The sequence below is a fragment of the Lipophrys pholis genome (genome assembly GCF_963383615.2).
Source record: "Lipophrys pholis genome assembly, chromosome: 5".
NCBI classification, from domain to species: Eukaryota; Metazoa; Chordata; class Actinopteri; order Blenniiformes; family Blenniidae; genus Lipophrys; species Lipophrys pholis.
Window position 1 is genome coordinate 938,137 of NC_137628.1, and position 23,589 is coordinate 961,725.

Genomic DNA, 23,589 nt, shown 5'->3' on the forward strand with positions numbered 1-23,589 from the left:
ACCCACCCGTCTTTTTTCTGTTTTTTCTCCCTCCTGCCTTTCTACGTATCGCTCTTTGCCCACCTACTTGCCCCTCGGGGTTAAATAAAGTTTTTTTCTGATTCTGATTCTGATTAGCTGCTCAGCACTTTCTGAAAGCCTCAACTTAGCAGGATCTTATTGGGAAGTTCCCAGATGAGTTTCCCAGCTGAGGAAGTCATAACTTTCCTCTTTCCCAGGTGATCATGAATGCAACAAAAGCGTTCCGGTGTATTTTAAACTTTCCAGTTAATCATGGAGACGCGTCTGCAGCTTGTTGGTAGAAGGAGAAGAAGAAGGAGAATCCAACTTTATTAATCCCCTTGGGAAGATTTCTTCACCAAAGTGACAATTGGCAGAATCCACACAGCGCGGTGCTCGGGGGCAGCTGGGGGGGACGGGGGTCCTATGCACGTTAGAGCAGGTTGTCCTCCAGGTCCAATGTTGTCTGTAGGCCAACGTGTCCTTGAGCAAGACACTGGATCCCACAACGTTCCTCAGCCTTGCTGGGCAGCCTCCTCCATTGGTGTGTGTGTGTGTGTGTGTGTGTGTGTGTGTGTGTGTGTGTGTGTGTGTGTGTGTGTGTGTGTGTGTGTGTGTGTGTGTGTGTGTGTGTGTGTGTGGAGTGTTGAAGCAGCAGAAACATCACATCAGTGTAATCATTTACCATTAATTGCAAAAAGAAAACCTCAGTTGTTACAAGGCACATCATTAAGAAATACAATTTTTCATATGAATGCACAAATCCTGGCGCCCAGCAGCGTCCCACAATATTGGTAGAATTTTCCCAATTTGACAGTGTTCAGATGTATTTTCCAACACTTTAACATCAAAACTTCCCAGTTACTTATAAACACACAATTAATGACAGTAAAGCTTGGTTATTACAGAGTGCATCGCTAAGAGAGACTAACTAACTCTTATGTCCATTGTAGATGTACTAATGCTGTTCACTAATTTACTTCCTGAAACTTCCCACAATATTAGTGGGAAGTTTCCAATTTGACAGCATTCCCACTTCCCAGTTGCTTGCTCAAACTAGAAAAAACAAAGCAGCCTTCATCTGTACAGAGTACAAGAGTCTTTTTATGTGGAGGAGTGGTGTTTTCTTCTTCTTTTGTTTACAACCTTTCACTGTAAAGCGCACGTAGAACTGTCATAGAACTATCCAACTCTTACAGAACTGTCAATGAACTATCGTAGAACTATCATAGAACTGTCGTGGAACCGTTGTATGACTGTTGTAGAGCTATTATAGAACTATCATAGAACTATCATAGATCTATTGTAGAACTGTTGTAGAACTTTTGGAGAACTGTGGTAGAAATATTTTAGAACTGTTGTAGAACTGTCGTAGAACTGTCATAGAACTATCTTAGACCTGTCATAGAACCATCGTATGACTGTTCTAGCTCCATTCTGGAACTGTCGTAGAACTGTTGCAGATCTATTGTAAGACTGACGTAGAGCTGTCATAGAATTATCGCAGAACTATCGTAGATCTAGCGTAGAACCGTCGTAGAACTATTGGTCTGAAGTTCATGTTGAAGAAACAACACAAGTACTCAAAAGAACTGAACCTCTCTCGCTTTGTCTCTTTGTCCCTCTCTTGCTTTATCTCTCTGTCCATATCTCTCTTTGTCCCTCTGTCCCTCTCTCTTTGTCTCTCTGTCCCTCTCTCTCTTTGTCTCTCTCTGTCCCTCTCTCTCTTTGTCTCTCTGTCCCTCTCTCTCTTTGTCTCTCTCTGTCCCTCTCTCTCTTTGTCTCTCTGTCCCTCTCTCTCTTTGTCTCTCTCTGTCTCTCTCTCTCTTTGTCTCTCTCTGTCCCTCTCTCTCTTTGTCTCTCTCTCTCTGTCTCGCTCTCTCTTTGTCTCTCCCTCACACACAGAAACAAAACAGTAAAAGAAATCAATCAATCAACAGTTTCCTTGTTGCACCAGCTCGTCCCGCCAGGCGGAGCCTTGTGAGGCTGAAGGATGAAGTCCTGTAGCCATGTGGTTCTTTGAATAAGCACCAGTAGAATTCAGGTGGTCCTGCTCACCTTGCCCGGCCGGCCCCACTCTGTTCTACTCTGTCCCACCCCGGCTCGTTCTGCCCGGCCCCGCCACGAGTCCCCCCGCCCCGCCCCGCTCGTCCCTCCTCAGTCTCTCAGGGTGGAGGTCGTTAACTGGTGGCAGTCCAGATCCCCACGCAGCTCCAGCGGCCCCGGCAGCCTCAAGCCCGTCTTCTGGTCCACACACCAGCACTTCCCCCGCTGGCCGTCGCGTGCAGGATGACACTGTGGAGGAAGAATTAATCAGTCATCCTCGTGGTGCCGCCAACTTAATGAATGGGTTCAACAATTTCAGTAGGGAGTTTCCAGTATGACAGTACTCAGAGGTAGAAGAAGACTCTCGACCCCCACCAGCTCCCCCCTGAGAACGACCATCCACCCCCACCAGCTCCCACCAAGAAGATTCTCGACCCCCACCAACTCTCCCCTGAGCAAGACCCTCGACCTCCATCAGCTTCCTCTGAACAAGACCCTCCATCCCCTCCGCCCGCCGGAGACTCTCAACCCCCACCAAGAGAAGAATCTTGAGTAATGTGAATGTTTTGTTCAAATCCTTTATTATTTCCACAAAAACGCCCTGAAATACAAGACGGAGAGTATTTTCATGATGTTTTATGTTGAACGAGTTTCCGAGAGAGCAGCAGCCATGAACTGATTCCCGGTTGTCCCCGGTGACCCGGGCTTCACCTCCCCACAGGTTTTTATCTCAGCACAGTTTGAGTTAAACAGTAAACAGATGCCTGACAGAAATATTTTAACCACGTTGCACAATCCACACAAGTCAGACGTGCGACGGCTTTTATCTGCGACTGTGCGTCTGTAGCTCTGATTGCTGCTCGGCCTTATCTCGCTCTTATCTGGCATGCTTGTCCAATCTCGTGAAAGCAGGAAAAAAAACCACCAAAAAATAACCGCGTCGAAAACCTAATAGCAGCCATCAGGACAATAACGCGATGATTGTCCCGTTGACGGAAGTCTGGAGCTGTGAGAGTGAATCGCTTTCCATGTGACTCTTGACTTGGCTGCAACTTTGGAGACTCGTGTTGATCTTGAACTGATAATGAAACACGTCATCAGCTGCAGGCGTGTTGTGTGTTACAGCTGCAGACCTCTGATGAACTGAGGGGAGCTAAAGCTAAAGTATCATACAGGTTTGGCTGGATATTAGAAACATGCAGTATTGGTTCACAAAAGCCTTGGACCCACTGCACAACATGTGCCGGGACGGAACGGGGCAGGACGGGTTTTCGTTCGGCCCCACTGCAAAAGTTGTGCATGGTACCGAAACAACCGTAACCAAAGGTTACGATTTTTCGTCACTCCTCCGTTGAGGTAGCTAGCACTACAGAACGGGTCCGATAAAGAGGAGGTACAAAGCAGCCGTCTGCCGATTGGTCGTGACGATCGTCACTTTGGACGAGCCGCAATATTTTAATGTCTCATCGGCTATAAACCCTCTGTTGTTGTTTTCATTCGCTGCATTGTGCACACTGGTTGTTTAGTTGACTGGGTTTGTTGAAATGTCGGTGCTACACAGCATTGCAGTCTTTCAACGAGGTGCAGACGCTCCTCTCAGTAACAGGAGAGGAGGAGCTTCAGCAGGAGGTGGACGCTGCTGTTCACAATGAGAAAGATTTCCAGGCTGTGTCACAGACAACGGAGGCTCAAGGCTTTACTCCGGACACGTTGGTCCCACGACCACTGTTATGTAACGACGTCACATTCCTGCATCGTTCACAACCCCGCCTACATTTGAACCATACTCTCTGTGGTGGGTCTGGGTGCGCTTTGCTTCACCGTCCTGCCCCCATCCGTCCCGTCACATTCTGTGTAGACGGAGACTTAAGTCCACACGACAACGCTGTTGCATGTAACCGCATCGCTTTTGCCAAATCCTCCACAGGGCACAGCCTTTTAGGAACCTGAAAACAAGTTTTTATAGGGGTACCAGAGTGGAGACATTTTAAAACACCGGGGAAGGTTGGGGTGTGGACGCGCAAAATGCAAATTTGCGGAAAAAGATGCTGCAACCCCGCCCCCATTGTAGGATTTCTCCAATACAAGGATGAGCAGGAGTATTCTCCGTGTCTTGTCCTGTGTTTTTGATGTATTCGGTGACTTACAGCGCCACCTAAATGCTTGGCATATGTACTACATCATTTTGAGCGTGTGGACGGAATTTTTTTTTTAAGAATGCCGGCGAGAAAATGATGGTTTTGGCTGGACAGGGACTAAAACTCAAGGTCGGGTGTGTTTGATCATCACAGACCTGTTTGGGATGAAAATCTCCGTTCTTGTCACAGTTGGGAATGGGGATCGTGAAGAGATCGTCGTGTGTGCGGGAGTTAGATGCTAGCCGGTCCAACGCCCTCTGGAGCTCTGCCCGACATGGAGCCTGTGGGAGGAAAGACACTTTGAATAGTTCATCCAAAACAAATTAATATTATTATTATCATTTCTGTCTTGGAATATCATATATAGATATTTTCCACTTTTTTAACATCGCGGTTGAAGGGTGGGCGGGTGGATGGGTGGCGGGGGGTGGTGTATGGGTCGGGGTGCCAGAAAGCCTTGTCAAAATATGATTGGACTTTTTTAAAAGGTCATGGTAAAAACAAATTGAAACTACAAAATAATACACTGAACTTTTTTGTAATTTTGAAAAAACTAAAACAAATGCATGAAATGCATTTTAAATGGACTTAATGTGAGCAAAATAGAAAGTAATTGATAAAATGGCAAACCTTTAGTGTAACAGTGGCAGATGATGACCCTAACCCGACACTGTGTCCAAACCTTCAATCGGTACCAGGTTTGATCTCAAGGTCAAGGTCGCGGCTACTTTATTTGTACTCAATTTAACCTCGGGAGATTTGTGTAAGTCAAAGAGGGTGTTTGAATATCTCACTAAAAATAGTAAAAATAGCAAATACATGTAGCATTTCTTTATTTTGTTAAGCTTAAGAAGTGTTGGTGACAGGGTCTTTGAATCACTGATAGAGTTTCAGCAGGACAAGCGGGAACATAGACTCCATCCTGCGGGTGGTCATAATGATCTGGCTGATCATTGTACAACCCGTTTCTGTTTTCATGTGCTGCTGTGGAATTTCATTCAACACAGAAATCGAAACGTTTCTGTCTGCAAATCATTTGACTTTCCAGGCAAACTAATAAAAGCTTCGTTCTGTTTTTAAATGGGTCTGTACGACCACGCCAACCGCCGTCCCACTGAGTCTTAAAAACAATTTTAAAATGTCCAAAAGTTTCCAAAAATGATTTTGTGGTTTGGTTAAAGCTACCGAGGTGGGTGGCCCAGATAAATGTACATGTGGGCCTCTGTGGCCTGGTTGTGTTTCATGTTTCACGAGTTAAACGAACAGACGATTTATGTGCCTGTTATTGAGTAATGGGGCCGTTATGATCCCACTCCTGCCGGTAATAAAACAGCAAATTGCATTCTGATGTCAATATGCACCTGAATTTTGTTTCACAAAGCCGCCATTAAATGCTACGGTCTGTAAAAAACTAATTTGTGCAATTTATACCCGATCTTTATGCTTGTGGCTTCAGAGCCATAAAAGCTAAATGTAAAACACCTGCCAGGGCCGGGCACCACTCATGTTTTGAAAAACGTTTTGCGGAACAAATCTTGTTTGTTTGAAGAGAATAAGGGGCCTTTCACATTCGGGACTTGGCTCAGTTTGTGGAGGTGGTGGTGGTGGTGGTGGTGGTGGTGGTGGTGGGTGTAAAATGTCACACAACTGCATCAGCTACTGGTTTGGGGGCGCTGTCGCCTGAAACAAACACTGACGAGAGAGAAAGTAAAGAAGAACCACGGCTCATTGATTGGTCCGGACCGAAACCGGAAGTCCTGCCGGTGGTAGCTATGCTAGTTAGCTCATGACTAATGGGTAGCCACAAACATATATAGCCTTCAGACCAGATATCAATGAGAGTCTTCCTCACTACTTCTTTCTCTCTACTCCACATCTGTCCACAATACATTTTCCAACTTTTTCTTCTAATTTGCGCTGTTAGCTTTGTTTGTTTAATACCCAAAATGCATTGGGCTCTACGTCACATCCTGTCTCCTCGCCCGGATAAGTCTGATCGCATGAGCGCCAAGACCAACATTTTCAAGAGGACCAGAGTCCGCTTGATAGATCCGGATCAGAGCTCAGGGGAGCGTTCAAAGACGCCCAAACAAAACAGTCTTTTCCAGAAAGTCCCTGAAGAGACTCTGATCCGGATCAAAGAGGGAAATGTGAATGCGCTCTAAAAACACACGGACAGAAACAGCGACGTTAATTTTGTGAACTTGCAGCGAGCTCCTGCTCAGGCTTCACCTGCTCCACCCACCGTGTTTCTGCTTCCACACTGTCGTCCTAACAACTGGCTTTCTAGGTTACAAGTTGTGCTGCTGTGATGCTGCTGCTTCCAGCTGAAGCAGTGTGAACGTGAAGGTGGTGACGTAGGTGGTGAGGGAGGTGTGGACATGGTGATGGAGGTGGTGAGGGAGGTGTGGATGAGGTGACGGAGGTGCGAACATGGTGGTGGAGGTGTGAATGTATTGATGGAGATGGTGACGGAGGTGTGAATGTATTGATGGAGGTGATGATGGAGGTGTGAACATGTTGATGGAGGTGGTGACAGAGGTGTGAATGTGTTGATTTAGGTGGTGATGGAGGTGTGGATGCAGTGATGGAGGTGTGAACGTGTTGATGAATGTGGTGACGGAGATGTGAACATGGTGACGGCAGTGGTGACGGAGGAAGCTGGCTCTCACCAGCACCGCCTTGCTGTCGTCTCGGGCTGTGTTGCTCCTCTGGTTGCTGGATTTGGGAGGGTGTCGGGCCAGAGTCTTCTGAATGCAGCGCTTGTCCTGCGAGCTGCAGCGGATGTTGCTGTTGTTTGGATGTTCGGGGACGAGCTCATCCTGCCTCTCCGTCACTAAACGAGAAGCAACAATCATGTTAGGGAAGTCGAGCAGCAACAGTCCATGCAAAAGAACAAGTCACATTTATGGTCAATTCATAGGCACCAAATACATAAAGAGCATGACTTTGACCAGTGGGAAGGATCATGACACCCGGAGAGAATCCAAACACTCAAAGGAAGAACATGCAAGCTTCACTTAGGAAGGTCTGGTTGCTTCAAACCGTCACTTCCTGCTCTTGTTGATTGCTGCTTTATTTTTTAAAGCTGGTTCGTTGCTTCAGCTCTGGTTCCTCCTGCAACGTTGCTCATTTTGACTGGAAAGAATAAAGTGACATCAAAAAGATAAAATGTTTGTGTTGCTGATTCTCATGCACATTCCAGTGCATCATTATTTTGTTATTTATTTGTGGGGTTTATTTTTTAGTTTTTTTTCATTCAAGTTGTTTTGAACATTACCTCACTTCCCATAACGAGAGCTGCTGGACCAGACATGGGCCGCATTAACACTCTGTGGTCTGTAATCCAATTTCCTTTGTCTGTATACATATAAGTGCTTTTTGAAGGTTTCACAGGACTGTTGTCAGGCATCAGAGGTCATTACTCCAAATGATAACTGTGTTTATTTCTCAGTATAAATGTCAAAAGTCTGAATGTTGATCAAAATAGGAGTGTTTTTTTATTTTATTATACAGACTCCGATATTTGCAATGCAATCTGCAACCCAACTTCAAACCTTCAATCTGATCACTGGAGCTGATTTGAGTTCTGATCAGACCTCACTGCCAGGATTCCACTCAAAGTTTGGACCGTTATGGTTTAGAAGCAATTTCCAGCTGCCTCCACCCAGCATTTTGACCCGGCTGCCTCCACCCAGCTTTTTTGACCCAGCTGCCTCCACCCAGCTGCTTCCACCCAGCTGCCTCCACCCAGCTTTTTTGACCCGGCTGCCTCCACCCAGCTGCCTCCACCCAGCTTTTTTGACCCGGCTGCCTCCACCCAGCTGCCTCCACCCAGCTTTTTTGACCCGGCTGCCTCCACCCAGCTTTTTTGACCCAGCTGCCTCCACCCAGCTGCTTCCACCCAGCTGCCTCCACCCAGCTTTTTTGACCCAGCTGCCTCCACCCAGCTGCTTCCACCCAGCTGCCTCCACCCAGCTTTTTTGACCCAGCTGCCTCCACCCAGCTGCTTCCACCCAGCTGCCTCCACCCAGCATTTTGACCCGGCTGCCTCCACCCAGCTTTTTTGACCCAGCTGCTTCCACCCAGCTTTTTTGACCCGGCTGCCTCCACCCAGCTTTTTTGACCCAGCTGCCTCCACCCAGCTGCTTCCACCCAGCTGCCTCCACCCAGCTTTTTTGACCCAGCTGTCTCCACCCAGCTTTTTTGACCCAGCTGCTTCCACCCAGCTGCCTCCACCCAGCTTTTTTGACCCAGCTGTCTCCACCCAGCTTTTTTGACCTGGCTGCCTCCACCCAGCTGTCTCTATCTAGCTGTCTCCACCCAGCTACCTCCACCTATCTGCCTGCCTCCACCCAGCTGCCTCTACTCAGCTGTTTTGACCCAGCTGTCTCCACCTTGCTGCCTCCACCTTGCTGCCTCCACCGGGACAGACGAGCGTTTCTCTAGTTTCAGGCTCGTCTGAGGAAGTGTCTCCTGGCTGGTTCTATTTTTAGTCCTGCTGCCTTGCCCATCAGCACTTTCTTCCACGAGAGCCAGCTAAGAATCAGACGCTTCTTTCGATCTGTCATGTTCCTATTTGCCTCTCTTTTTGTCAGTTCACACTTTTCGGGGTCCTGCCTGGTTGGTTTTGCAGAACGACTCGAGATTTAGTGGGTCAAAGGTCAAATGTCCTGTTTCCTGTTTCTCCATGAAGGAAATCTCCACTCGTCTCTGTGGTTTCTAATTGTGAGTTATGATTTTCTGGCTGGAGTGAAACAGGTGAACTGCAGCAATAAACAAAAGTCTTCAGTAAACATATAATTACACTCAGAATCAGAACCAACCGAAGCTTCCTCTTTTGTCTGCATGGATCAGCCATAACATTAAGACCTGCGACTCCATCGGTTCCCTTTATAACCTGAGTGTTATGAAGTTGTACGGTGGGGACACCTCGCTTGTCCAACACGTCAAGTCAACATGTCAGACTGGTTGTTGTGTTCCTCAAATCCTTCCTCAGCTGCTTCTGTGATAACTGCTTCCGTGAAAGGTTAAATATGTTGAGAAACACTGCTTCACTTCCATCACTGTGGTCCGGTTCTGGAGCTTCCTCACGTTGGTGCCCCCTGGTGGGGGACAGAGGTCATCATGGTGAAGCTTCTATCAGGACCAACAAGAAGTTCTGCAGCAGTTTGAGCCACTTGTGTGTTGAGTCCTTGTGTGTTGGCCTTCACTCTGGATACTGACACACTAAGACCGGCTCGATCACAAACGGCTCAGAATCACCACTCGTGCCCATTTTTGTGTTTTTGTCAACAACTTTCAGGCCAAAATGTTCACTTGTTGCTTGAACTGTCCACCAAGCCACTAACAGCAGCGACATACCTCACCTGCCATTGGTCTTAATGTTACGGCTGATAGAGTGGAGTCAACTAGAAGCATAAACCATCACCTGAGCAAGTTCTAGCCAGACCCATCATTAGTCTGGGGTTCTGGGGGTCCGGGGGCTGATCAGAGCCAAAACCACGACTGGCTCACCTCATGCAGGAAAAGTTCTGAATGACTCTGATATAGAGTGGAATTCAAGGAATTATTATTATTATTATTATTATTATTATTATTATTATTATTATTATTATTATTATTATTATTATTATTATTATTATTATCATTGTTGTTGTTATTATTATTATACTTTCTACAATCGCTGCGTTCATGTAAACATACACATGAATGGAGCTTCAGCATTTTGGCATTGATGTGTTTGGAAATAAATCCCCACAAAGGAGGAGGAGGACAATCTGGACACGGTGGCTCAGAGACAGAGGACAACCTGGAGGGTAATGCTGCAGCGGGAGCTTGAAGGAAGTTGTTAGCAGTCCAACTGCACAGTACATGGCACAGTGGGGCGGAGCGGGGCGGAGCAGGGCGGAGCAGGGCGGAGCTGGACAGAGCAGGGCGGGCGGAGCTGGACGGAGCAGGGCGGAGCAGGGCGGAGCTGGACAGAGCAGGGCGGGCGGAGCAGGGCGGAGCTGGACAGAGCAGGGCGGGCGGAGCTGGACGGAGCAGGGCGGAGCGGGGAGGAGCGGTAGCGAGGTGGAGCGGGGCGGAGCAGGACGGAGCGGGGCGGAGCGGTAGCGAGGTGGAGCGGGGCGGAGCGGGGCGGAGCGGGGAGGAGCGGGACGGAGCGGGGCGGAGCTGGACGGAGTGGGGCGGAGTGGGGAGGAGCGGGGCGGAGCTGGACGGAGCGGGGCGGAGCGGTAGCGAGGTGGAGCGGGGAGGAGCGGGGCGGAGCTGGACGGAGCGGGGCGGAGTGGGGAGGAGCGGTAGCGAGGTGGAGCGGGGAGGAGCGGGGCGGAGCTGGACGGAGCGGGGCGGAGTGGGGAGGAGCGGTAGCGAGGCGGAGCGGGGTGGAACGGGGCGGAGCGGGATGGAGCGGGGAGGTACGGTAAGGCAAAGCGCAGCACCCAGACCCATCTCTGTTGTAAAGAGTACAGTTACAATGTAGGCGGGACTGTGAACGACGCCAAACAACGTAGGTTTGTAACGTCGTTACACAAAAGTCGTCACGGGACCAAAGCGGAAGTTGCGGCCGCAGCACCACAGCCGTCGCAGTAAAGCTTGTGAGCCTCCATTTCAATGAACCGAGTCGACATGACCAGTCGTGTGAGCAAAGCAGCGTAGGTAAACAACAACAGGAGGGTTTACGGCAGATGGGATATTTTAATATAGTGCGGCTCCCAGTGGGTTCTGTTCGGTGGGAAATGGGTCCAAATGGCTCTTTGATTGTTGGAGGTTGCCGACCCCCGGTCGAGACGTTTCGTCCTTCAGAACTGAAAATTGGCCAGAACATGCAAACGGACCTTCCTGGTGAAAATGTACCACAATAACATTAACCTTAAATGTACTATTGTAAGTGTAAAACAGATTGATGATGACTCTCGGTGAAAATTGTGACTTTTGTCAAAGTGCGTTTCCGCGACGGCTCTCTGAACTTTGACGTGTCGGGTCTGACGGACACACTCGTCCTGCAGTGAGCTGCAGGCCCACACTAGTGCCCCGCTGTGAAATCTCACACAGGGTCATTTACTGCGCTCACTGCTCCATTTGGTGGGAATGATTGTGGAAGATTGATTCTAATTTCATCTGGATTGTGTTTTAAAGCAGAACCGGTGGAGGCGAGACGGAGACGTCGTCCTCGTTAGCCTGTCCCTTCTTTAGACCGTCAGCGCTGAGCTTTCATTCGGTGGGGGAAGTTGTTTTTTGATGCGGGATTGAAAAAGACGTTTATCTGACGGATTTTGCTTGATGCTCTACCTCGTCGACCACAGAAAATCTAAACGCTGCTGCGTTTCCTTTCACTCTGGCTCATTTAGTTTTTTTCTAATATGTGGTCTTCCCTCCAATCCAATCCAATTTATTTATAAAGCACTATTAAAAACAACTCAGTTGACCAAAGTGCTGTACAACAATATAAAAATACAGTTATGAATACAACAATACAGTGGCAGCACAGAATACTCTTAGAGCAGTAAAAGTCAACTTCAACACTGGTTAAAAGCCAAAGAGAACATGCGTGTTTTGAGATGTGATTTAAAAACCTGAAGGGAGTCGGCCTGTCTAATGAACAGAGGAAGCTCATTCCATAGTTCAGCCTGTCTAATGAACAGAGGAAGCTCATTCCATAGTTCAGCCTGTCTAATGAACAGAGGAAGCTCATTCCATAGTTCAGCCTGTCTAATGAACAGAGGAAGCTCATTCCATAGTTCAGCCTGTCTAATGAACAGAGGAAGCTCATTCCATAGTTCAGCCTGTCTAATAAACAGAGGAAGCTCATTCCATAGTTCAGCCTGTCTAATGAACAGAGGAAGCTCATTCCATAGTTCAGCCTGTCTAATGAACAGAGGAAGCTCATTCCATAGTTCAGCCTGTCTAATGAACAGAGGAAGCTCATTCCATAGTTCAGCCTGTCTAATGAACAGAGGAAGCTCATTCCATAGTTCAGCCTGTCTAATGAACAGAGGAAGCTCATTCCATAGTTCAGCCTGTCTAATGAACAGAGGAAGCTCATTCCACAGTTCAGCCTGTCTAATGAACAGAGGAAGCTCATTCCACAGTTTGGGACCAACCACAGAAAACGCTCGGTCTCCTCTTAGTTTGCGATGCGTCTGGGGGACCGAAAGCAACGCTTGATCAGCTGACCTGAGAGAACGTGCTGGGGAGTACGACACGAGCAGGTCGGACAGGTAACGAGGGGCAAGGTCATTAAGACATTTAAAAACAAATAACAGAATTTTAAAATCAATTCTAAATTGTACTGGGAGCCAGTGCAGAGAAGAGAGAATGGGTGAAACGTGATCATGTTTTCGTGAGCCAGTCAGAAGGCGCTGCAGGGTTCTGAACCAGCTGCAGCGTTCTGAACCAGCTGCAGCGTTCTGAACCAGCTGCAGCGTTCTGAACCAGCTGCAGGGTTCTGAACCAGCTGCAGCGTTCTGAACCAGCTGCAGCGTTCTGAACCAGCTGCAGCGTTCTGAACCAGCTGCAGGGTTCTGAACCAGCTGCAGGGTTCTGAACCAGCTGCAGCGTTCTGAACCAGCTGCAGGGTTCTGAACCAGCTGCAGGGTTCTGAACCAGCTGCAGCGTTCTGAACCAGCTGCAGGCGAGTCAGTAAGGACTGACTGATGCCGGTGTACAGGGTGTTGCAATAGTCCAGCCGTGTCGTGACAAAAGCATGAATCAGGATTTCAAAATGATGTTTTGAAAGTGAGGATTTTATCTTTGCGAGTTGCCGCAGATGGAAAAAACTGGCCTTCACCACAGCACTGATCTGTTTGTCAAATTTAAAATGTTGATAAAGTAGTAAATGTGGTGTTTCAGATGAACTGGGGGCCCTGTTGCCTGGTGACCAGCTTCCTTTAGCATTTGTTGCTGCTGCTGCTGGTTACAGCAGATATTAAAACTCATAAAAGATGAGATGAAATGAGATGAAATCTCATTGTTAATGCAGTTAAACGGTTGTTAACATCCAGCAGCAGCAACGAGGGACTAAAAGCAGGTCAGTCAGCTGTCATTCCGACTGTAAACCGCTTCTCAGCCTCGGAAACGAGCCGTTCAAACAACCGACTCGCTGCCAACGTCACATCTTTACTTTCTATGGGTGATTTAGTCAGAATACCACCACTGACCCACTGACCCACTGACCGACCGACCGACCGACCGACCGACCGACCGACCGACCGATCCGACCGACCGACCGACCGACCGACCGACCGACCGACCGACCGACCGACTGAATGTAAAGTCATTTCATTTCAAGTGTTTAGTACACACACACACACACACACACACACACACACACACACACACACACACACACACACACACACACACACACACACACACACACACACACACACACACACACACACACACACGGTAGCCAAAGCGTGTGTGTGACAGTGCAGACTTCATTTTGAGCATTCGTTAGTTTGCAACACACATTCATTCATTCATGTTTTTTACAATCTGCAGGGAACCTGATGGTGAGTGAAGGTCTTGATTGCTTGGCGAGTTTGTTGATCCTGTGCGGCTGAACTGAGGATGAGGACGACGCACATGCATTGATGTAAAGAAGACAAACCTCCATTATTGATTACAAAGTCAAAATGTTTCAGACTCATAAGAAAACAGCAGCATCTCGACCTCGAACAGCACAAGAAGTGTTTTGCTCTGGATTCCTGTCAATCTCAACAAAGATCTGCTCTGGAGCCTGAGGCGGAGCAGCCTGTAGCCCAGAGTCACTGTTAAGAAACACCAAGAGGCTCCACAGTTACACAATCATGCGTATTGTTTGTTCAGGCTGATTCTCACTAAATATGTGTTGTAACGTATCAGTGGCTGTCAACGTGTCGTCACGGCAGTCAGAGGACCGTCGTCCGCTGAGAAGAGAAGAGAAGAGTCTGACTCCAGGTCATCGTGGGTCGAACCATTGAATCGACACAATAACAAAGTCCGGCCCACGTAGCAGACTGTTTATATCTGCAGTCACACGGAGCAACGATCGCGTTTCAGATTCCACTGTTAGTGGTTTTTAAGGCCAGCTTGTAAACCCCAAAGACAAATATCCGCCTCAAATAAATATTTAGTTGTGCTCGGTCGGATTGGCAGAATTCTCTTCACTGGTTTATACTTCCACTGACAGGAGGCTTTATATGACACATTTATACACAATCAGCAGCTGCGTGAGGAGTTTTACTAGTTCCCTGAAATTACAGAGCAACGATAAAGCTGCAGAATAGAATCGTCTTTTCATTGGACGACAGCAGGATGATACAGAGGACCTTATTGCTGCTTTGCAGTCAGTTTCAACAAAGCAGAGACACACAAGTTTTCACCCAACCCCCCCCCCCCCCCCCCCCCCCCCCACACACACACACACTTTACCCTACATATATGCCCCGTGAGTGTTAGCATTAGCATTAGCATTGTTAACTTAAATGTAGCTTCCCTTTCCACGAGCTGCAGATTATCAGCTGTTTGTTAGCTGCTTCTTGTCTTTACGAAGACCAAAGGTCCAGATTATAGAGCATCTTCCTCCACTAATACGCAGATTATAGAGATTATAGAATAGTTTGACAGGTCAATGACGTTCTACCAACATATTCCAGTAACTAGTCATTTTTTTACTTGCAGCAGCTACTAAAGTAAATCCATTGTTTAGTTCAATGTATTTAATGTATCTTATGAACGAGTCATCATTGTTCCTTTTCTGAGTCTTCATTCATTCATTCATTCATTCCTTCCTTCATTCATTCATTCATTCCTTCATTCCTTCATTCATTCATTCATTCATTCATTCATTCATTCATTCATTCACAAACTTCCAGCCCATCAAACTTTCACAGAAGGAGAAAGAACAACAAGGATTGTGATGTTGTGTTTTTTTTAATTAACAATGCAGGAAACTGTTTAACTGTATTGACAGCAACTTCAAGAGGTCTAACACCAGAGGAAACTGTATTGACAGCAACTTCAAGAGGTCTAACACCAGAGGAAACTGTATTGACAGCAACTTCAAGAGGTTTAACACCAGAGGAAACTGTATTGACAGCAACTTCAAGAGGTTTAACACCAGAGGAAACTGTATTGACAGCAACTTCAAGAGGTTTAATACCAGAGGAAACTGTATTGACAGCAACTTCAAGAGGTTTAAAACAAGAGGAAACTGTATTGACAGCAACTTCAACAGGTTTAACACCAGTGGAAACTGTATTGACAGCAACTTCAAGCGGTTTGACACTGGAGTAAACTGTATTGACAGCAACTTCAAGAGGTTTAAAACAAGAGGAAACTGTATTGACAGCAACTTCAAGAGGTTTAAAACAAGAGGAAACTGTATTGACAGCAACTTCAACAGGTTTAACATCAGAGGAAACTGTATTGACAGCAACTTCAACAGGTTTAACATCAGAGGAAACTGTATTGACAGCAACTTCAAGCGGTTTAAAACAAGAGGAAACTGTATTGACAGCAACTTCAACAGGTTTAACACCAGTGGAAACTGTATTGACAGCAACTTCAAGCGGTTTGACACTGGAGTAAACTGTATTGACAGCAACTTCAAGAGGTTTAACACCAGAGGAAACTGTATTGACAGCAACTTCAAGAGGGCTAACACCAGAGGAAACTGTATTGACAGCAACTTCAAGCGGTTTGACACTGGAGTAAACTGTATTGACAGCAACTTCAAGCGGTTTGACACTGGAGTAAACTGTATTGACAGCAACTTCAAGAGGTTTAACACCAGAGGAAACTGTATTGACAGCAACTTCAAGAGGGCTAACACCAGAGGAAACTGTATTGACAGCAACTTCAAGCGGTTTGACACTGGAGTAAACTGTATTGACAGCAATTTCAACAGGTTTAACACCAGAGGAAACTGTATTGACAGCAACTTCAAGAGGTCTTGGCATCAGGCTCCAAAGTCTTCTGGGCCCAGGACCAGAAAACCTCTTTTCAGTCAACATTGGTCCTGCCAGAGTCAGAACAAAGCTTTTCCCGGCAAAACATTTCTCTGAATCAGTTAATCATCAGCTGATGTCTGAGGCACTGTTGAGGAGTAGCAGAGAAGCAAAAGAAAACTCTGAATCTCTTTGGAGCTTCAGCTGTCAGGGGAAAGTTGGATCTACGCTGAACGACAGATGAGGAAGTGGCTGTTGATATGTAGAACGACTTGACACCACTCGGCTGCCACTGAAACATCAGGAGCATTAAAAACAGATGGAAGAGGTAGAAAACTGGAGCATTTACTTCCTATTTTCACTCCACATTTTATTCCAAGTATCTAAAAAGTACAAATGTACTTTACTCGGCCCTGTGAGTCCTCTCCTGAAACTTCAGCTTGGTGTGCTTCACTGGCTCTGCACACTAATCTACAGATGATATCCGTAAGGAGTGTGTGTGTGTGTGTGTGTGTGTGTGTGTGTGTGTGTGTGTGTGTGTGTGTGTGTGTGTGTGTGTGTGTGTGTGTGTGTGTGTGTGTGTGTGTGTGTGTGTGTGTGTGTGTGTGTGTGTGAGTGTGTGTGGCAGGACACATGTAAAGTTTCAGGCAGATTGAAGCATGTAGAGCAGAGTCACTCATCATTTCCTGTTTGATGGCGATCCATCAGGTTTTCAGCAGGTCGCCATGGCCACGCCCTTGGACTGGCGTGGGAGATTATAACAGACATTTTTCAGGAAGGACTGTTATATATTCTGGCAAAAAGTTTCGGTCTCTTAGATTTATCCTGTAGGAGGAATTGAGTTAATGCCAAATGGCAGACTTCCTGTTTGGTTTATAGTAAGAGAGTCCTGATGTGCTTCATATCCCGACCAATCTCAAGGATGAAATCACAAAGTTTGGGACCACGGTATGTGAAAATATAAATTAAATCCTTCAACTTCCTCTTACCAACAGGTGGCGCTATTCCTCTGACTGAACATCAGCATACAGACGTGTTCAGGGCAGCACTGTCATGACTCTGGTTGAAAGTTGTACATGCGCAGTAGCTCGTCTACATTGCAGGAGATCGGGGGATGTTGGGGCGAACCTTTCCTGCACCCCGAGCTGAATGCAGCGGGGCTGACGTCTCAGCCGTCTGTCATAAAGGGTGGCTGATGGACGGGGGGGGGGGGGGGGGGGGGGGGGGGTCGCGGGGGTTGGAGAAGATAGGACAGAGAGAGAGAGATTCGCTGATTCAGTAAAGTCACTTAAGAGAACACATTTTGAGAGGAGAACATATCAGGAGAAGATTGACGTCAAAGAGTGTGGACCTGATCAGCCGGACATCACAGTCCAGCAGCAGTCAAAAGACAGAGGGAGACAGAGGGAGACAGTCCAGCAGCAGTCAAAAGACAGAGGGAGACAGAGGGAGACAGTCCAGCAGCAGTCAAAAGACAGAGGGAGACAGAGGGAGACAGTCCAGCCGGTCTTTTTCCAGGACCTGGTTTAGCAACAATGCTAAGCTAACTGCATGTTTATTCTGCTTTCCTGCCTCCTTCTTCAAACGTCAGGATCCCACCCAGCCTGGATTCATACAGGTAGAACTGATTTTTTCAGAAAAGACAAGGAAGCATGAACAAACTGCTCTCCGACGTGCCATGTTTGGAAAAACAAACATTTCCTGTCAGCTTGATGAAGACTACAGAATAAAGATCGTAAGCACATCCTATCTAAAATAATAGACTCAATGCATTGGCCACGCCGTCTGTGGAGAAGAACCTTGTTAAAACCATCCCTGACTTTAACCAGAGACGTTGTTCTGCTCTCAAAGAAAGAAGGGCAAAATGTATGTATGGAAAACAGAATGGTACGTGACATTATAATCTGAGCCAGCAGGGATTAATACAGGTATTATTCATATATTATTATCATCATTATCATCATCATCATCATTATCATTATTATCATATAAAATGTATGCACCAAACAGAGAAGAGTACAAGGCATTATAATCTTGTCTTTGTTGTTTAATTTATGTAAATAATCTGGTGTGATTCCTTAATAGGTCTTTGCTTGCTTTTTGCTAAATGTCTGTTTTGGAGTTATAGCGCCCCCTAGAGAAAACTCCACCAGCCGCCACTGGATTCTAGTTACATTTTGATATTAATTGTTAGTAAAATCTGCAGTGGGGCTGAGAAACCGGTGGGAAGCCTGCGACCACCATCGGGTTGTGTCTGATATTTAGGGAGGCTGCTGCTGCTGTGACCTGCATCCTGCATCCTGCATCCTGCATCCTGCATCCTGCATCCTGCATCCTGCACCCTGCATCCTGCATCCTGCATCCTGCATCCTGCACCCTGCACCCTGCACCCTGCATCCTGCATCCTGCATCCTGCATCCTGCACCCTGCACCCTGCATCCTGCATCCTGCATCCTGCATCCTGCACCCTGCACCCTGCACCCTGCACCCTGCACCCTGCACCCTGCACCCTGCACCCTGCATCCTGCATCCTGCATCCTGCATCCTGCACCCTGCACCCTGCACACTGCACCCTGCACCCTGCATCCTGCACCCTGCATCCTGCATCTTGCACCCTGCATCCTGCATCCTGCATCCTGCATCCATAAAAGATAATAATAATAATAATAATACCGGTAATAATAATAATAATAATAATAATAATTCCTTGAATTCCACTCTACATCAGAGTCATTCAGAACTTTTCCTGCATGAGGTGAGCCAGTCGTGGTTTTGGCTCTGATCAGCCCCCGGACCCCCAGAACCCCAGACTAATGATGGGTCTGGCTAGAACTTGCTCAGGGGATGGTTTATGCTTCTAGTTGACTCCACTCTATCAGCCGTAACATTAAGACCAATGGCAGGTGAGGTATGTCAGCTGCTGTTAGTATAATGATGATGATGATGATGATGATGATGATGATGATGATGATGATGATGATGATGATGATGATGATGATGATATAGGTAGTTAATAATAATTAGGATAACAACGTTAATAATCATGCTAATAATAATAATGCTGATGATGCTGATCTCCTAAATGACAAAGATAATAATACTGACGACGGTGATGAACATTTTATAAAAATGATGAAGCTGTAATTAACAATGACAGTTATAACATGTCAATGATAAAAACAAGGGATGATGATGATGATGAACTCTGTGGGACCTTTCTGGTGGTTTCTTACTTTCCGGTGGGGAAATCAATCGTTCCTTCAGTTGTTGAAATATTAACCAAAGTCTCAAACTCTTCATCCTCGTTTGGCTGAGAGATTAAAACACGAGTACATTGTGAAAAGTACAGCGTGAACCAGGAGCGTTTCCAGATGGATCCTCATCAGATAAATGAGATAAACTGTGTTCTGGTTGGCTGCCTCCTCGGAGGTTCAGTTCAGTCTGTTCTCACCAGGAATTCACTCCATCATCAGGAGGAGCTGACCTCTGCTGTCACTTCCTCCTCCACTGCGGCTCGTTTTGCAGTTTCTTGGTGATGAATGAGTGAAAGCTGGTAATCCTGATGTGTGCAGCTGTTCTGACTCCCTCTCATGGATTCATTGATTCATTTGAACTTGAACAATTCATGAATTTGTGTCCTGAGTAGAAATGATTCCCACAGCATGTTTGACATCTCTTCACTCTGCAGAGCTGCTTCTCTGGATCACTCTGTATGTTTTTATTTCTCTTGCTTCTATACCTTTACTGATCTTATCTCTGTTTTATTTTATTTTTTTATTTTGTATTGTTCTTTATTTAATTTTTTCTGTTTTTAGTGCTGTTAAGCACCTTGTGACTCACGTCTGGGAAAGGTGCTACATAAATAAAGTTCTATTCTATTCTATTCTATTCGGTTCGATTCTTTTTGATTCGATTCTTTTTGATTCGATTCTTTTTGATTCGATTCTATTCTTCTCTCCCATTAGCATTGGCTTTAACCCAAGCACTACTTTTAACAGAGACTATTTCCCTAAACTCCTGATTGCTGGAGGTGGAGCATCTCAGAAACCCTGGGACCAGCCATTAATATCAGCATTAGCATTAGCAGTCCCAATAGTAGCCTTCAATTAGTAGCATTAGTAAAGAAATCAATTATTTCCACAAACACTAACATCAATGCACCAGCTGAGCTCACTGTTAGCATTAGCATCATCAATCTGTTTATTTTAAACTCAGGTAGCGTTAGCCTCCACATTAACTCGCATTAAGTTGTAAATAGATTTCACTGATATTGAGCTTTTCAACTCTTTGTTCAGTCTTCAAACCACATTGCATCGTCACATTCACACATTCACACATTCACACATTCACACATTCACACACAGATTCACACACAGATTCACACACAGATTCACACACAGATTCACACGCCACTGGAGACAGCCGCCATGCAAGGTGTCTAATCCACCCATTGGGAGCAGTTTGGGGTTCAGTGTCTTGCTCAAGAACACACCACATGTGGCCAGGCAGAGATCCTCCAACAACCTCCAACAACCTCCAACAGCCTCCAACAACCTCCAGCAGCCTCCAACAACCTCCAACAACCTCCAGCAGCCTCCAACAACCTCCAACAACCTCCAGCAGCCTCCAACAACCTCCAACAGCCTCCAACAGCCTCCAACAACCTCCAACAGCCTCCAACAGCCTCCAACAACCTCCAGCAGCCTCCAACAACCTCCAGCAGCCTCCAGCAGCCTCCAACAAACTCCAACAACCTCCAGCAGCCTCCAGCAGCCGCCAACAACCTCCAACAGCCTCCAGCAGCCTCCAGCAGCCGCCAACAACCTCCAACAACCTCCAGCAGCCTCCAGCAGCCGCCAACAACCTCCAACAACCTCCAACAGCCTCCAACAGCCTCCAGCAGCCGCCAACAACCTCCAACAGCCTCCAGCAGCCTCCAACAAACTCCAACAACCTCCAACAGCCTCCAGCAGCCGCCAACAACCTCCAACAACCTCCAACAACCTCCAGCAGCCTCCAACAAACTCCAACAACCTCCAGCAGCCTCCAGCAGCCGCCAACAACCTCCAACAAACTCCAACAACCTCCAACAAACTCCAACAACCTCCAACAGCCGCCAACAACCTCCAACAGCCTCCAACAGCCTCCAGCAGCCGCCAACAACCTCCAACAACCTCCAACAAACTCCAACAACCTCCAACAGCCTCCAACAGCCTCCAGCAGCCGCCAACAACCTCCAACAACCTCCAACAAACTCCAACAACCTCCAACAACCTCCAACAAACTCCAACAACCTCCAACAGCCGCCAACAACCTCCAACAGCCTCCAACAGCCTCCAGCAGCCGCCAACAACCTCCAACAACCTCCAACAACCTCCAACAACCTCCAACAACCTCCAACAAACTCCAACAACCTCCAACAGCCGCCAACAACCTCCAACAACCTCCTACAGCCTCCAACAGCCGCCAACAACCTCCTACAGCCAATAGTCTATTCTATTAACCAAATGGTTAAAAAAAAACCATGGTGAGTCAGAATACATGTTTTATTTGACTATCATAAAGTTTTATTTTAACTTGAAGCAGCACTGCTCAGATGTGGACATCCCCCCTGCGGCTTCTTTACAAATGGCAGCCTGAAGTCTTTATTAGTCACAAGCCAAAGTCTGAAGTGACGTGAATGAGATCTTCAGGATCAGTAAAGCTTAAACCAAGAAAATTATTCAGTTCTGTGGCTTCTGTTGCCACTTTTTTCACTGATGATCAGCAGAAATGTAAATTCAATTCCTCACAGCAGATCCACGCCGCGGCCCTTTTCTCATGAATTCTCTGGCTTTAAAATCTCTCTTCTAATTTTATGGAGCAAGTTCCCTGTAGCTCAGACTGGCCAGCGTCAGACATGTTTTCAGGAGATGCAGCCGCTTCTTTAACAATGCAGAAGATTCCTGAAGGAGCCGGAAAGGAAACGTCCTGCTTGTGACTGGAGCTGCTGTCTGACCGAGTCTCTACCTGCTGCACGCTTTACTTTATACTGCACACTAGGGATGTCTCGATCCGATTGGTAGATATCGGATCGGGCCGATATTAGTGATTTGTGAGTGATCAGGGATCGGCAAATCCAGCCGATCACCCCGCCAATCTAACAAAAAAAAACGCGGTCCGCTACGTCACCTAATAACCAGAACAATCAGGGACTAGAAGCAGGCGGGGCGGGGCCATAGACCTATAAAACTAGAGTTATAAATAGGAGTTTATGTGTTTATGTGCAGAAGTCTACTTCTACATTTCTATGTGGTCTGTCTTCTTCTGCGTTTTTATTGTGTTTGGTGAGTCACAGCGCCCCTAAAGGCCTGGCATGTGTACTACATGTCCTGAAGCCTCGTGTTGAGCCGTGTTCATAGTGAGGTGAGGACGGTTTGTTGGGAGAAGGTCAGGGAGGACAAAGATCGTTTTATCGTCGTGTGGATGTTCCTCAGTTTACAACAACTAAAGAGAAAGAGAAGAATTTTGATTCAATAAGTGAGTTTTACAATAATTTCTATCTAAACAAAGCTTCTGCCAACAGTGCTTTTAGCTTCAGACGTCTTAGTCGCTCCAAAAATACACTATTGAGTATATTTGCAATAGTAATGTGAGTATCGGATCGGGAAAGTATCGGTATCGGCCGATACTCAATTCTGAAAAATCGGATCAGTATCGTTGGGAAAAAAGTGTGACCGGGACGTCCGTACTGCACACTTTACTTTACTCTGTAAGCTTTACTTTACACTGCGGTGGACATAGCACGCTTTACACTGCACACTTTACCTCACACTACACTTTTTACCCTATATGCTTTCCACTGCATGCTTTACACATTACACTGCATGCTTTCCACTGCATGCTTTACACATTACACTGCATGCTTTACACATTACACTGCATGCTTTCCACTGCATGCTTTACACATTACACTGCATGCTTTCCACTGCATGCTTTACACATTACACTGCATGCTTTACGCTGCTTACTTAACACTGTATGTTGCACGCTTCACACTGCACACTTTTCACTGCATGTTGCATGCAAGTTGTACTTTACACTACACGTTTTATGTGGCACACTGCACACTTACACTGCTCGTTTTACACTGCACTCTTTACACTGCACACTTTACATTGCACTTTTTACACTGCACAATTTAAATTGCATTTTTTACACTACACACTTTACACTGCACGCTGCATGCTTTACACTGCAGACTTTACACTGCACGCTTTAGTTTACACTGCACTCTTTACACTGCATATTTCACACTGCACACTTTCCATTGCACACTTTACACTGCACGCTTCATGCTTTACAGTGCATACTTTACACTCTACACAACATGCTTTGCACTGCACTTTTACACTGCATACTTTACACTGCACGCTTTAGTTTACGCTGCAGACTTTACACTGCACGCTTTAGTTTACACTGCACTT

The 23,589-nt window shown here is 46.6% G+C and overlaps 1 protein-coding gene across 1 annotated transcript in view; it reads right to left on the bottom strand.

The window, feature by feature from the left end:
• Positions 1 to 668: 668 nt before the first annotated feature.
• LOC308109693 (insulin-like growth factor-binding protein 4) overlaps positions 669 to 23,589 on the bottom strand; it is a 30,170-nt gene continuing 7,249 nt past the window's right edge. The window contains exons 2-4 of the mRNA XM_080463455.1: positions 6,857 to 7,020; positions 4,340 to 4,465; positions 669 to 2,295 (exon numbers count right to left, since the gene is read on the bottom strand). Of these exons, the coding sequence (XP_080319581.1) occupies positions 2,158 to 2,295; positions 4,340 to 4,465; positions 6,857 to 7,020 (428 nt within the window). The 3' untranslated portion in view covers positions 669 to 2,157. The remainder of the gene's footprint in view (positions 2,296 to 4,339; positions 4,466 to 6,856; positions 7,021 to 23,589) is intronic.